General features: G+C 46.8%; 1 protein-coding gene across 5 annotated transcripts in view; it reads right to left on the bottom strand.

Annotated features, from left to right (window-relative positions):
- Nucleotides 1-3,048: 3,048 nt before the first annotated feature.
- The window catches only part of Gbf1 (golgi brefeldin A resistant guanine nucleotide exchange factor 1), a 135,155-nt gene continuing 122,676 nt past the window's right edge, over nt 3,049-15,527 (bottom strand). For 2 of the 5 annotated variants that reach the window (XM_026781113.1, XM_026781115.1), the window contains 11 exons: nt 10,281-10,506; nt 9,502-9,662; nt 9,149-9,395; nt 8,851-9,071; nt 5,980-6,130; nt 5,771-5,901; nt 5,480-5,581; nt 5,097-5,210; nt 4,800-4,980; nt 4,380-4,508; nt 3,049-3,884 (listed from right to left, as the gene is read on the bottom strand). In XM_026781113.1, coding sequence (XP_026636914.1) covers nt 3,604-3,884; nt 4,380-4,508; nt 4,800-4,980; nt 5,097-5,210; nt 5,480-5,581; nt 5,771-5,901; nt 5,980-6,130; nt 8,851-9,071; nt 9,149-9,395; nt 9,502-9,662; nt 10,281-10,506 — 1,944 coding nt within the window. In that variant the 3' untranslated portion in view covers nt 3,049-3,603. The remainder of the gene's footprint in view (nt 3,885-4,379; nt 4,509-4,799; nt 4,981-5,096; nt 5,211-5,479; nt 5,582-5,770; nt 5,902-5,979; nt 6,131-8,850; nt 9,072-9,148; nt 9,396-9,501; nt 9,663-10,280; nt 10,507-15,527) is intronic. The other 3 variants (XM_026781114.1, XM_005352402.2, XM_005352403.2) reach the window with 3 other exon arrangements.

Genomic DNA, 15,527 nt, shown 5'->3' with positions numbered 1-15,527 from the left:
AGCCTGTCCTGGAACTAGCTCTTGTAGACCAGGCTGGTCTCGAACTCACAGAGATCCTCCTGCCTCTGCCTCCCGAGTGCTGGGATTAAAGGTGTGACCATCACCGCCCGGCAGGTCATGATCTTTTTCTCTGTTACAGACACACGTGCTGCACATGAGCACGCACACATGTACACTATTTAGTCCTAAATACATAGTCTTTTTTAAAATTTTAAAGCAAATAGACGATCTTTTTTCATTTTACATACCAATCCCAGTTCCCTCTCTCACTCCCATCCTCCTGTCCCCTCTACCCATCCCCCACCCCATCCCATAAACACAGTCTTAGAGTTATGTGCAGATGTATGGTCTCAGAACTGAGCACTTGCTGTTGTAACCAACTGGGAGCCTCTTTCCTGAGGAAGATGTTTCTCTTGCTCTTGTATTCCCCCAGTTGCCCATAGTTTCTTGCCTAGGGTCAACTTCCTCAACTCTCTCCTTCCATGGTAGTGTGTTCACTGGTTGGTTCAGGTCAAGCAGCCATGTTGGTGAGGCGAGACTTCATGGGTGTCTCATTTTTGAAATCTACTCTCGTTGACCTCTAAGGGAGACAAGCATTGTCCTTCAGACCAGGCTGTGGCTTTCCCCATGGATCCTATCATTTCTACATCACCAAGGTGGCTGTCCTTGTTGGTCAGAATTGAAGCTTCCTCTCACTGCTACTTTTGCCTTCTTAGAGGAGATATTATTGTCATGATTCAGCTGTTCTTTTCTATAATAGAAGGGCAATTCTGGAGAGTGATTTTTCTTTTCCTTTTTAAAAAAGATTTGTTTTTAATTATGTGCTTGTCTGTCTGCGGGTGTGTGCAGGTGATGCAAAGGCCAGAAGGGGGCATCAGATCCTGTGGAGCTGGAGGGTGCTGGGATTGTCTCCAGCCCCCACAAATGGTTTTCTTTGCTTCCCAGCAGGGGGTCAACCTGAAGTCCTTAAGCATCTTCTCTACTGGGTGAGACTAATTGAGAGATATACAGGTGTCCTTTTTCTTCATAGGCTGGCCTAGTGCAACTCTGTCCCCCCAGCTGGAAAGGACCAATGCTGTCTTGGAGTCACAGTAGCTTCATGGGGAACACTCAGGCAGAGAACCAGGCTTGGGAGCATCCCTCCCAGAAGAGGTGCTCCAGGCCTGTGAACATTGCTCCCAGAAGGGAGCGGGATAGAGAGCCTCACCTGAGGGTTCAGCTACCGCTTCCCATCTGCCTGTGCAGAGTCCTGTCCCAGTGACTCATGGACTATGAAAGGGGTAGAAGGTTGTCTAGGGTTGGGACCCTAGCGATGAGGCTGTTGTGAACCATCACCCACGCTGTAGTGGGCTTCTCAGGTGGCACAGGTGCCTGAGAGTTGTGGAGTTCGACTTTAATAGCGTAAAAGTGTGTTCCTGTTTCACCTGCCTGCCTAAGACACCTGATGGATCTAGTAAAAAGCTGAGTGGCCAGAGCTAGTGTGTAGAGGATTGAGCACAGAGAGAATGGATAGGAGGAGGAATTTAGGTCAAAAAGGAGGGAGAAAAGGGAGAAAGAGAGGGGGATGGATGCCCAGGGCCAGCCAGGAAGCCGCCATCCAGCCAGACATGGAATAGGATGTACAGAATGAAAAAAGACCCAAGACAAAACATGAAGAGAAACAGGTTCAATTATTATAAGAGCTAGCAAGAAATAAGTCTAAGACAAGGCCGAGCATTCATAACTAATATTAAGTCTCTGTGTCGTGATTAGGGAGCTGGTTGGTGTTCAGGAAAAAAAAAAAAGCACGCTACACTTGCTCACCTGTGCTCCTGTAAGTCACCCCACTAAACTCCTTTCTTTACCAGGCTAGACTTGGGTGGAATTTCTTCAGTCTGTCAGCAAATAGACATTTCTGTATATTGATCTAGGAAAACAAGGCAGAGCCCTAGATGTCCCCCACTCCCACAGGGTAATGTAAGGTGCTTTTGGGGCAGAGCTTGTGGGCTCAGATGGGAGAGATGGGGGCTGAGGCAAGGCCCTGGTGTCTAGCCGACTATAAACTGGCTTTTCTCCATCACCCATCGAGTACTTAGTGCCTAATTTTCCCAGGGGCGGGGGGGGGGGCAGGCTTCTGATTCATGTGGAAATTAGGCCTGGTCTAGACCTGGGTGAGAAGGAAAGAAGAGAAACTAGTTCATGTTTTATGAAAACTTCCTCCTCTCAGGTGGTTTTCACTTCATTATAGAGGCCCCAGCTTCTGGCGGCGTACAAGTGCCAGCAAAGGGAAGACTGGGTACTGAAAAGCTGTGTAGACAGCGGGCTACAGGAGCAAGGCCAGCAGGTCTGCAGGTCCACACCTGTCCCAGGGAGGGCAGGCACCACTGTGTAGGAAGTGACTCAGCTACTGCTGTTGTTTTGGCTCCGCAGGGCTGGACACGAGCCTAGGCAAGCACTGCCTCTGAGCCACGGTGCTGTCCCCAGGCGTGCCTGGGTCCTGGAGGGCCTGCCCCGGGCAGTCCTGCCAGCCTTATCATGACGCAAAGGTCAAGGGGAGAGGCCCTTCAGTCACGTTTAGGTGATTAGGATAGGTTGAAGGTGTCGGGCTGGGAACTGGACGGACGTACTACAGTTTGGACTCAGGCTGACAAGCCTGTGCCCAGAAACACGACTCCATCTGTGGGCAGGATGGCCGTCCACCTGTCCAGCCTCACAGCCTCCTTGTAATCTCAGGCTATGAGGCTTATCTGAAAGACTTCTGGGCAGCTACAACTGCTCTGACTTACCTGCCCTATGGTCCTGGAAGGCTTTAAGGTTCTCTCTTGGAGCAATTATGAAATTGCCTAAGACTGCCTAAGCCCTTGACACAGCTCCTTCATGAGATGGTGAGTGGGGAGCCTCTGGCTGGTCGTTGGGGAGGGGGGAGGTCAGGTGGACCAGGCCTCTATGATAAGTTCAGCTTCACTTTACCAGTTTATCCAAGGCCCAAGAAAGCCTTGGACAGGATATCCAATAACATAGTACCCTGACACAAATGCAAAAGAAAGTCAGAGGAATAGGAAATGTGTTGGTACTAATATATTTATTACATCATAAAAAGTCCATTGGTGTTATTCTCCATATGTACATGCTCCTATGGGCAGACCCCCATCAAGTCCTACCTGCTCACCCTCCATGGTGCCAAGCAACTCCAAACTGACTAACTATTTAGTAAAGGAAGAAGAACTGGAGGAGGTGGCCCAGGGCTGATGGGACTGGATGGAGAGGAACAAAGTGCAGAGTGGTTGGGCTTGGCTCTTAATGCCTAACCTGGCAGAGGGGCAAATGGCAGGCACTGCAGGGTTGGCACAGCAGGGTTGGCTCCATGCCTTCCCAGGGCTGCCAGGCTCAAAGCAGAGGCTATGGGCTATGCCTGTGTCCACTCTCAGCTTGGAAGTTCAGGAATGGACAGTAGAGGAAGAGTCTTGCAGCCTGAAGTGGATCCCAGCACTGAATGAAATAAGAATTCTCATTTCCCCCATCAAGTAGTAGCAATAGCAGCTTGCTTTGGGCTTGAAGATTTCTGTGGCTCTTGAGACTGGAACGTCTGGTGGGAAGTAGTGGTCCCGCTCTCCGAGGACTGTCTTAGTTGACTTCAGAGGTGGGGATAGGGTCTGCAGGACGGGGTGTGGACAGAAGTGGCACTGGGGAGGTGGCCTCGATGAGGGCGGGGTTCAGGATGATGGGCAGTGTCATGGGCGGCACGCCCACCTGCAGTGGGGAAGTCAGTGGCTGTAGGATTAGTGGGGGCTGGGCCAGTGGGGGAGGGCCCTCTGGGGAAGGACTCAGTCTGCTGGGGCTGGAGGCCACTGGTGATGTGGGAGAGCTGCTGCTGGGGGCTCGCGTACCCTCAGGCTTCTCCGAGTCTGGAAGGAAAGTAAAGGCGGTTGTAGTCAGACTTCTAGTGGACTTCTCAAACCTCTATCCCTCCCAACTCTTCTCTCTCAGGTGAAACTCCTCTTAATACATTAAAACATAAAAGAACCTAAGTTTCAGTTTTGCTTCCACATTCACGTGTAACAAAATGCATTCATCTACCAATATAAAAAGCCCACAACTCATTCAGGATGCAGTTACCTTGCCTCTAGCCTCTTCCTCCTTTCCTGTGCTCCTCAGTCAGGCCAGTTTTGGTCTGGATCATTAGGCCTGACAGGCCTTGTATAGCGACGCAGCCCTCTCCTCCCAGCCTAGAAACCTTATCACAGTGTAACTGGTCCTGCTGTTTCCCATAGGAGGAGCCGGCAGGCAGGCTTCTCACGCTGACTTCTTCCCAGTCTCCCAGCTCCATTCCAGCAGTAATCCTAAACTACACTGGGCATCTTTCTAGGCTTTCTCTAACCAACCATCTCTGAGGAACTCACCATAGGCCCCCACTTCTGAGGGTATCTCTGGGGAAGGTGGATGGCCAGGCGTCCTGGAGTCACCAGCAGCAGGAGTCAGGTGGGTAGAGGCCAGAGGCTTTTGGCTGTGAGGTTCCGTGGGCATGGGGTCTGGGAAGAGAATCCAGATGGCAACTCTCAGTACTTTCTTTCCTGCAGGATCCTGGCTAACCACACCCCCAATACCCCCTGTGACAGAGTCTCAGGTAGCCATGGCTAGCTCACATATACCTGAAACCGAAGAAGGCCTAACTCTGGACTCCTGCCTTCAGCTCCTAAGTACTGGGGACTATAGGCATGTATCACCATGACCAGTGGGAAGCCACTAATGTGCCCATCCTCCCAGTGAACAGAAAAAGTCCAGCCTTGAGGATTCCTTCTGAGATCAGAGCAGACCCCTACCCTGGATGACAGTCTGCTTGAAGAGCTCATCACGTAAATGTGGCAAAAAGCAATCAATGCGCTCCCAGGTGATCTCCCAGAGGGCAGAGGGGCCGCCTCCTCTCGCATCTGCACTGTGGAAGATCTCTGCTGTGTCCATCACCAGGAGCATGTTCTTCAGAGACTCAGGGATTGCTTCTGACTGCAGGCAGCAGAGGGACCATGGAACAGGAGAGGTAAGTTGGAGGCAGCCATTTAGGGCAAATAGCAAGTCTTCTCAGCATATGGAAGAGGGGATGGGGCCAAGGCAGAACATACCAGCAAATCACTGGAACCTGCATGCATGTACTTGTCCATGAAGTCCAGGATGGTGAGCCACAGGGCAGCAAAGGTGGACAGCGACAGCAGTGGAGACAGGTGCTGCAGGAAGACCTAGAGCCCACCAGCCAGCCCCTTTTAGCCAAGGGTAGTGGGGGAACCTTCTGTGGCTCTCTCTAAAGCTGAAGGAAGCTGGCCCCAACTTGCAAGTACTTAATCAGAGGTTCCTCTGAAATCCAGACCCCTCCGAGTTCCTGAGCAGCCTCGATGGCTGGGGTTCTGAGCACTTACATGTCACCTCTGGACTCTATGAGAAGACCTGACTTCTCTGGGGGAAAAGGCAGGAATGGGAGAGGAGGTGGATGCAGGGTTTTGAGCAGTACCTTTGAGAGCAGTGTGGAAGCCCTCATCCGGGTCTCCTCCATCCCACCAACATCTGCAGGGCTGATATTTTCTAACAGCTTGGTCAGTAGAGGAAACAGCACCTGGCAGGTAAACATCCAATGTTAGCTCAGTCAGTTGAACAACTTTGTCCCAGGGATGCTGGGCCCGGGCGGATAGGCACAGAACAACAGAGAAGATCTGATGCCGGGGGATGGAAGGAGCTTTTTAGGGTGCCTGACTCTTTCTGCCTTATAGTTTGGACTTTCTCTTAGATAAGTAAGAAGTCCTACCTTGTTAAAACAGGACTCCCATTCCAGGGCATCTAGCTTTTGTAGGTCATGTACCAGAAGTGCTCGCTGCAGATACGTCAGCGCCTGCATCCGCACCTGGCGCCGGGCGTCACAGCATAGGCAGGCAATACCTGAGAGTAAGAGCAGGGTTTCGTGCTCTGTAGGCTTCAATGTCACCTGTCCCACCTTGCATCCCTCCCCAGGTTTACCTTGTAATAAAGGGCACCAGCAGTGGGCCCAGAGAGTGCGTGAATCAGCTTCAATCTTCTGGCCACCTGACTCCAGGTGGCGTTGCTCCTCTGCCCAGGAGCTGTAGATAGAGGCTGCCCGAGTGTGCAGGGTGTGCATCAGGTCCAGCAACTGGGATGAGAAGGGAGTGAGGATGTGAGCAGGGCTGTTGTGCCGGGCCCTTTCCCTCCCTCCCCAGCTCTCCCTGACTGAGTCTTCAAGGGACCCTCAGCACAAGTAGGCCCCACTCCATTCCTCTCACAACCTCCTTTGCTCTAGTCCAGGCAGTGTTCCTAGAGGAAGGAAGTCAAGAGTTACTTATAGAAGAAGACATTAGCCGGGCGATGGTGGCGCACGCCTTTAATCCCAGCACTCGGGAGGCAGAGGCAGGCGGATCTCTGTGAGTTCGAGACCAGCCTGGTCTACAAAGCTAGTTCCAGGACAGGCCAGAGAAACCCTGTCTCGAAAAACCAAAAAAAAAAAAAAAAAAAAGAGGAAGACATTAGCAGGCATGTGCACTGAGATTACAGGGAGAATGGCACTTTCTGTTTGTTTGTTTTTTTAATTTTTAAAATGTATTTATTTTTACGGGTGTTTGCCTGCACATGTTTTGTTTGTGCATCATGTGCATGCTGTGCCCATGAGGAGAGAAGAGGGCACTGGATGCCCTGGGACTGGAGTTAGAGATTCCTGTGAGCTGTCACATGAGTGGGGGAACCAAACCTAGATCCTCTTAACTCCTGGGCCATCTCTCTGGCTCCAAGAAAGATACTCAATCCTATTTCACAGCTGAAAATTTTATTAATTTTAAAATTTTATTAACCTTATTATAATAAAAAATGCTTGTTTTGTTTTTGTGTGTGCATGCCACAACATGTGTGTGGAGGACAATTTGTAGGAATTGGTTCTCTCTTCCCACCATGAGGGTTCTGGGGTGACTCGGGTCACCAGCCTTGGCAGCAAGCACCTTTATCCACTTGACTTATATCAATTGCCCTTGTTAATCTCATTTGAAAAACACAGCAAACTTGGGGCTAGTGCCATGGTTTAGCAGGTGAAAGTGTTTGCCATGCAGCCTGGCAACCTGAGTTGGATCCTGGAAGCCATGCACAGGTAGAAGGAGAGAACCAGCTCACATTGTTGTCCTCCAGCTTCACACTCATGCCATGGTACACATGCCCACATACAACGATAAACTTAAAAAGCAAACTTCAGGCTCAAAGGCTTGCACAGCCAACAGTGTCTGCCCAGATTTAACACATTTTTTTCATCAGTTTTCTTTTTAAAAAAAAATTATTTATTTATTAAGTATACAACATTCTGTCTGCGTGTATGCCTGCAGGCCAGAAGAGTCCAGATCTCATTGCTGATGGTTGTGAGCCACCATGTGGTTGCTGGGAATTGAACTCAGGACCTTTGGAAGAGCAGGCAATGATCTTAACCACTGAGCCATCTCTCCAGCCCAATCAGTTTTCTTTTTTTAAAAAATTATCCCCCACCCTCCTGAGACAGGGTTTCTCTCTGTAGCCCTGGCTATTTTGGAGCTTGTTCTGTAGACCAGGCTGGCCCTGAACTCAGAGATCTGCCTGCTTCTGCCTTCTGAACATAGTTATTCTATTTTTAAAAAGATTTAATTATTTTTATTTTATACTGTATGGGTATTTTGCCTGCAGTATGTCTGTGCACCATGTATATGCAGTGCCTAAGAGGCCAGAAGAAGGCATCAGAGTCCCCTGCACCTGTAGTTACAGATGTGAGCTGCCGTGTGGTGCTGAGAACTGAATCTGGGTCCTCTGGAAGAGCAGTCAGTGTCCTGAACTGCAGGACACCTCTCCAGCCTTCAAATTAACTTATGTGTGTGTGCCCACATGACTTCAGGTACACCATGTGTGCATAAGTGCCTGTAGAAGCCAAAGAGTGTCAGATTCCCTGAACTGGAGTTCTAAGAAGTTACAGCCACTGAAGCTGGTCCATCTGTCCTCTGCAAGAGTAGTAGGCACTCTTAACTGCTGAGCTATTTCTCCTACCCGATTCCTCCCTCCCTCCCTCCTCCTCCTCCTCCTCCTCCTCCTCCTCCTTCTGAGATAGGGTTTCTCTGCATAGCCCTGGTTGTCCTGGAAATCCCTTTATAGAGCAGGCTGGCCTTGAACTTACAGAGATCTGCCTGCCTTTGCCTCCTGAGTGCTGGGATTAAAGGCGTGCACCACCATGCTGGCTTTTCATCATCTTTCTAAGGCTACTCTGAAGGAAACTGTTTGTCCATTTATCTAGTCAATTAAAGTTAGCCTGAAAGACACTTAATAACTATGGAAGGATAGACAAAATGCTAGAGATGTAACCACCTCTAGTAAGGGGATCTCTGGCTGGATACAGGAATAAATGGAAGCGCGATCTTATCAATCTATCCTTTTCTACCTTCTGAACCTTGTATATCATGTATTAAATAAGTGAAGTCCTTAAATATGTGAATTTGAACTAAGGGTCTTGAACATGCTAGACAAGTACTCTACCCACTGAGATAAATCCCCAGCCCAAAAACTACTAATTTAGTGTCAGCTGTGATGGCACATGCCTTTGACTTCAGTACACAGGAGGCAGAGGCAAACAGATCTGTGTGAGTTTTAGTATACATGGGGAATTTCCAGGTAAGCTAGCACTACGTGGTGAGACCCTGTCTCCAAATGAACAAGTGTACTATAGGCAAAGACTTACAGGTGGTTTCAGATAAGGGATGGTGGTTGAGGGGATGGGAAGCATACAATGGGTATTCCTTCTGAGTTCTGACTTTCCCTGGTTCTGCCCAAGTTCTGAGTCTCAGGTGCAGAAGAAGAAGTAAAGGGTGCCATACTTACGTCTTGACTGACCTGTAAAGACACCGTATGGTAGCTGGCAGGCACACCTTCATCCTCTTCCTCATCACTATGTCCACCCCGAGTGGCATGCTGGTTGGAGGTTCGGGGCCGCCGAAGCATTGAGCCGTCCTTGGGTTTTTTCTTGAAGCGGTTCCCTTTGCTGTCATATTTGTGACTCTTGCCACGTTTGTCCTGGGACTTGCACCCTAAGCAGAGCCAGACTTAGGTCATATTCCCATAGCTTTCTCCCCTCTCTACCTGATCCACACCCCAACTGTCCCTTCAATAGGTGACTTACCACCATTCAGACTGGCCTCAACAAAGATGCGGAGAGTCTTGACACAGAGTTCAAAGTTGTCAGGAGTGATGTGAGCAGCATCACGAACAATGAAGGACAATGATTCCACACACTTGAGCAGGGACTTCGTGTCATGTGGTCCCAGGTCCAGGCCCACTGTGAGGCTGTACTGATTCACCAGGGGTGAAGGGCCTGGCTTGCTGAGCCCTGCTCCTGCTTTGGAGTTCTCGATGTCATCCTTTCCCACCTATAAACACACATGGTACATGTTGGAGCCCTGTTCTAAGGCACCTCAGATGTCTCTCTGAGAACCAAGAATCTTTCTTACAGGCTCAGCATGGTAGTAGACTCACCACTAACCAACCACTGTTGACCATATCAGCATCTGTGGCTGATCGGTGTATCTTGCCAGGCCTGCCATGGTCAGTGTAGACTTCTGAGTCGGAAGTATACCCACGGTCCAGGCTGACATCATTTTGATGGTAGAATGAGAGCTCACTGTCTGACTGCGCTCCTAAGCCAGGCAGGGAAAAGAGGAGAGATGGGACATGGAACAGGAAAGCAGATACTAAAGAAAGTTGCTGAGCCGGGCGGTGGTGGCGCACGCCTTTAATCCCAGCACTTGGGAGGCAGAGGCAGGCGGATCTCTGTGAGTTAGAGACCAGCCTGGTCTATTACAAGAGCTAGTTCCAGGACAGGCTCCAAAACCACAGAGAAACCCTGTCTCGAAAATAAAAAAAATGTTGCTGAGACTTGACATCTCTCATGCCTGGCTTACTTTTGGTCCTGGACATCATCTTTCTTGACCAAATAGTGTAGCAAGCTAATTTGGGCTTCTGATAGCAACTAAGAGCAGCTGTTAGGGAAATGTGGTGGCACAGGACATAGGTTTCTGTAAAATGGTTTTCAAAACAGTAGAAATGGGGCTTGATAGTTTTCTGCACTATCTGCTTGCCTTCACACTATCTAGCCTGTGGGTTGTCAGTAAGTACAGGAAGATCTGGAAGCAGATGGCAGAGACCAGGTGTGTTTAATTTGCTGACCATAATAACCTGTGTTTTGTTTTCCCACAGCAGCTTCTGGGTCCTAACTGTTTATCTGACAGTGAGCATCTTCCTGGGAAAGTGCATACCAGCATCCGGAGCATCGGGCCTGGCTGTGGCCTGTAGAGCATCTGGAGGCTTCACGCCTGAGCCAATGCATTCCAGCAATGTGAAGAGGGTGGCCCAGTCATCACCAGAGTGGATGTTGGCTGCATTGGTCTTGAGGAGTTCATGGAGCCCGTATGCAACCTGGTGGCTGACTCTGGACAGCACGCTGGGCTTCATCAGTAACAAGATGCGTAGGGAGAGCAGGACCTGGGATGGGATGAGGAATAGGAAGTGGGATGGACATAGAACAAGTTTCCTGACTGATCATCCCTATTAGTCAGTCATCTAGGCTAGTGTGGGGAGTGTGGCTTGGACTCAACTGTCACTGATCTGGTATTGTCTTCTTTTCTTTTGGAGTACTGGGAATTGAACCCAGGGCCTTGATGTATTAGGCAACCACTCTACAGCTAAAGTACACCCTTGGTCATGCTTCATTTTTTAATATTGGTATTTTTATTAATTATATGTTCACATATAGTTATAACAACACAGAGTTTCCTTGTATACTTTGTCTAGTCTATCTCAAAGGCAAGGTGATGCAGAACTAAGTATAACATGGCAACAGGACAGAATTAGGAATAATCTACTGGTTTCCACAGGCTTTCCCAAATTTTACTTGAATTCATATGTGTACTGAGTTCTACAATTTATCACCTGTGTAGCGTTGTCTACCCACAAGTTCCTACACCATGGGAGCCATGCTGCTGCTTGACAGCCACTTTTCCAGTCCTTTTCTCTGGTCCCATTTATAACCCTTAGCAATCTGCTCTCAACTTCTAAAATTCTGTGAATTCTAAAATGTTATCTAGATGGAACTACTGCTTAAGACTAGTCTCCCCCACCTGGAGATCTACCCATGCTTTTACACATCGGGTCTGCTTCTCTAGGCTGCTGGACAGCATTCCACAGCATATTCATACCATAGTGCATTCTCTTCCTGCGAGTCATCAAGCTGACTCCAGCTTTTGGCTTTGATGAATACAGCTTCAATGAACATTTACATACATATTTTAAAGTTAATTTTTCTGGGATAAATGCCCAAAAGTGTATTTTCTGTTAAATGAATATTCAGTTTTATAATAAACTGCCATTAGAGTAGCTATATTATTTTTTACTCCCCCAAGAAATGTATGAATAATCTAGTTTCTCTGTATCCTTGCCAGCAATTGGTATTATCACTTTTAATTTTAGCTATTCTGGTAAGTACATAGTGATGTGTGTTATTTTTGCATTTTCCTAATGGAAAATGCTATTTCATGGGCTTACTGGCTATTTGTATATCATCTGTGAACTATCTCTTTTTCCCATGCTTGCATTATTTAAAAATAATTTATATATTTTTATTTGATGTGCATTGGTATGTATGTCTGTGTGAGGGTGTCAGGTCCCCTGGAACTGGAGTTACAAACAGTTGTAAGCTGCCATGTGGGTGCTGGGAATTGAACCAGGATCCTCTGGAAGAGCAGTCAGTGCTCTCAACCGCTGAGCCATCTCTCCAGCCCCTATAGTTGCTTTTTTTTTTTTTTTTTTTTTTCGAGACAGGGTTTCTCTGTGGCTTTGGAGCCTGTCCTGGAACTAGCTCTGTAGACCAGGCTGGTCTCGAACTCACAGAGATCCGCCTGCCTCTGCCTCCCGAGTGCTGGGATTAAAGGCGTGCTCCACCATCGCCCGGCTATAGTTGCTTTTTGATACTAAACTTTTCTCAAGTATGATTTGTAAACATTTTCTATTGCTTTATAACTTAGCTTTTAATTTTTTCAATTAAGCTTTCATAGATTGAAAATCTAATTTATCTTCCTCTTATGGACTGTGCTTTTAATATCAAGTAAAAAAACTTATTGGGCTGGGCATGGTGGATGGTGGCACAGACCTTTAATGCCAACACTCAAGAGGCAGAGACAGACAAATCTCTGAGTTTGAGGCTAGTGTGGTCTACATAGTGGATTTCCAGGCCAGTCAGGGCTATCCAGTGAGTCCCTGTTTCAAAAAATTTAAAACTAAAAACTAACTAAATAAATCATTAGTTAGTTCATGTGCCTATGCCCTTATAGACCTACTTTGTAGGGGACATAAGAATGACAAGAAACAGTAACAGGACTTGTTAGGGGCAGGCACCCCAGTCTTTCACACAAGTTCTTTACTTCCTGTTACTACCGAGGCTTCAGTCACTTCAGATGCTGTGCAGTAACAAGAACATTTTTTATCTTCCTGTACCTTTCCCAGCTCCACTTTGTAGCCGGAGTGTAAACACTTGAGGGGAAGAAAGAATTTCAGGTTATGCACAGAAGCAGAAGAAGCTTGTCTTAGATTGTGAGCGGTCTAAAGGGAGAGATGGGAGCTTGAGGCCTTCCCTGATGGTGCAGTGTTTGTGTTCAGACTTTTGAGTTTTTTAAAAAATAAGTATGTAATAAACTAGTAAACCACATTAGAAATACTTAGTTTTAGAACCTGAGATTTTCTCTATGTGTCTAAAGATTTTACAATATATATATATATATCTTATTTTTTAGATCTTTTATTTTATATGTATGCATATACATTATGTGTACCATGTACATGCCTGCTGCCCAAGGAGGTCACAAGAGGGCGCTGTATCCTCTGGAGCTGGAGTCACCAATGGTTGTGAGTCACTATGTGTTGCTGGGAACCAAACCCAAGGTTGTTGCAAGAACAGCTAGTGTTCTCTACTACTGAGCCATCTCTCTACCCTCTCCATTATATCTTTTAAATTATCATTTGTCTAATTTTTATGCAAAATAAAGGTTCAAGTCAAGTTCACTTGGGAGATTGAGATGGGAATAAATACGGCCAGTGTGGGTCACATAAAAAGATCTTATCTCAAAATCAAAACCAACCAAATAAAAAAACCCAAAGTAAAACAGCCCCAAACCATTCAGTTGAACATATTTGTGTAAGTCTATTTCTGGATCATCTATTTGTTCAATAGCTTTGTCTACTTATTCATTTATGCTACATAATTTAAAAATTATTTATTATTTACGTGTATGGGTGATTTGCCTGTATGTATTGACTGTATGTGTCTGTGTACCAATGCAGTCTTTATGGAGGCCAGAAGAGGGCATCAGATTCTGGGGATTGGAGCTCTAGAGGGTTGTTAGCTACTGTGCTGGAGGTCCAACCAGGGTGTGTTCAATGCTCTTAACCCTGGAGACATCTCTCCAGCTCCCAATCCTACATAATCACTACTACAACAAAGTTTAATATTGGCTAGAGTGGCAGAACATGGGATGCACAGCTGTAATCCCAGTTTAGGGAAGCAGAGGCAGGAAGACTGTGAGGCCATCCTGAGATACACGGTACACCTTAAGTCAAAACCAATCAGGGCTACATAGTGGGACTGTTTTAAAAGTAACAAACCTGACCAACAACAAAAACCCATGCTGGTGAGATGGCCAAGTGGATAAAGACACTTGCTACCATGCCAAGCCTAATAATGGGAGTTATATCCCAGGAATGCAAAGTAGACCAGGTTGGCTTCAAACTCACAGAGATCTGCCTACCTTTGCCTCCCGAGTGTTGGGATTGAAGGCTGTTCTACTGCTGCCTGGCCATTTCCTAGTTTTTAGCATATAAATGTTGAATGTTTTATAAGGTGTCTAAGAACTTCACTTTATCTGGAGTACTTGTAAGTATTGCTTTTATGTTTGTTCTTTTGAGACAAGGTCATATATAGCCTAGTTTGCCCTTGAAGCTAATGATGGAGCTGAGGATGGCCTTAAACTCCTAATTTGCCTTTGCCTCTACCTCCCAAGTACAAGGATTAAAATCCTGTTTTGAGCCGGGCGGTGGTGGCGCACGCCTTTAATCCCAGCACTTGGGAGGCAGGGGCAGGCGGATCTCTGTGAGTTCGAGACCAGCCTGGTCTACAAGAGCTAGTTCCAGGACAGGTCCAAAACCACAGAGAAACCCTGTCTCCAAAAACCAAAAAAAAAAAAAAAAAAAAAAAAAAAAAAAAAAAAAAAAGATCCTGTTTTGTCCAAGTGTCACATAAAATTCACTCTTAGATAATTCTGTCTATTTAATGAAACAAAATCTTGCAGGCTTTGATGAAGAAAAATTAGTCAGTGTGTGCCTTATCTTCTATTCACTCTCTGGCTCAGTGTGCAATTAGATTTACTGCAGAGGATCACCATATGTGGCATATATTAATTTTATACTCACCCTGCCCATATTAATTTTCTAGTCTCCCTGATGAAAAATGATGCCAGAAATGTACTAACAAAACCATAACCATTAGCCAGGAAAAAAAATCCTACCTTGCTAGGATTTCTGTGAGTTAGTTTGAGTTCAAGGCTAGCTTGATCTACATGTGAGTTCCAGGACAGTCAGAGCTAGAAGTTGAGATCCTATCTTGTAAACAAACAAACCAAGCAACATGTGCCATGATTCCCTGGTGATCTGTCTCTATCTCCTGGATGCTGATATCACACAGGCTGGTGACCATGCCTGATTATCCGGTGTAGAACTGTAGCACTCTATCTATCCATCCGTCCATCTGTCCGTCCGATGGACATCTACCTATCTGAAGCAGTCTCTCTACAAGCCCTGGCTGCCCTAGAACTCATTATGTTGGCTTCAAATTAAAAGAGATCTGCCTGCCTCTGCCTCCCAAGTGCTAGGATTAAAGTCTTGTACCACCATGTCAGGTTGGAATTGGAATTGCTTTTTTAGAAGACAGGTCTATGTGACTCTGGTTGGACTCAAATTCACAGAGATTGACTGTGGCTGTCCCTGACCCCTGGGATTAAAGGCAGGCATTACCATGGTGTAGGAGGTCCTTCTGTATTTGTGTTGTTTTCATTGGTTAATCAATAAAGAAACTGCTTTGGCCTGATAGGGCAGAACTTAGGTAGGCGGAGTAGACAGAACTGAATGCTGGGAAGAAGGGCAGAGTGGAAGAACACCATGGATCTCCTACCTGGGACGGATGCTGGTTAGAGTCTTGCTGGTAAGCCACAGTTATGTGGCAATACACAGATTTAATAGAAATGGGTTAAATCAAGATGTAAGGAGGCAGGGTTAGGACAGGGTCATATATAGCCTAGGCTGACCTTTGAAATCCCTACGTAGTAAAGAATAACCTTGAATTAATGATCTCCCTGCTTCTACCTCTTTTTTTTTCTTTTTTGGTTTTTCGAGACAGGGTTTCTCTGTGGTTTTGGAGCCTGTCCTGGAACTAGCTCTGTAGACCAGGCTGGTCTCGAACT

Source organism: Microtus ochrogaster, chromosome 8, assembly GCF_000317375.1.
Source record: "Microtus ochrogaster isolate Prairie Vole_2 chromosome 8, MicOch1.0, whole genome shotgun sequence".
Lineage (NCBI taxonomy): Eukaryota > Metazoa > Chordata > Mammalia > Rodentia > Cricetidae > Microtus > Microtus ochrogaster.
Note: the sequence above shows the minus strand (reverse complement) of the source record. Positions and strands in the feature narration are given on the sequence as shown.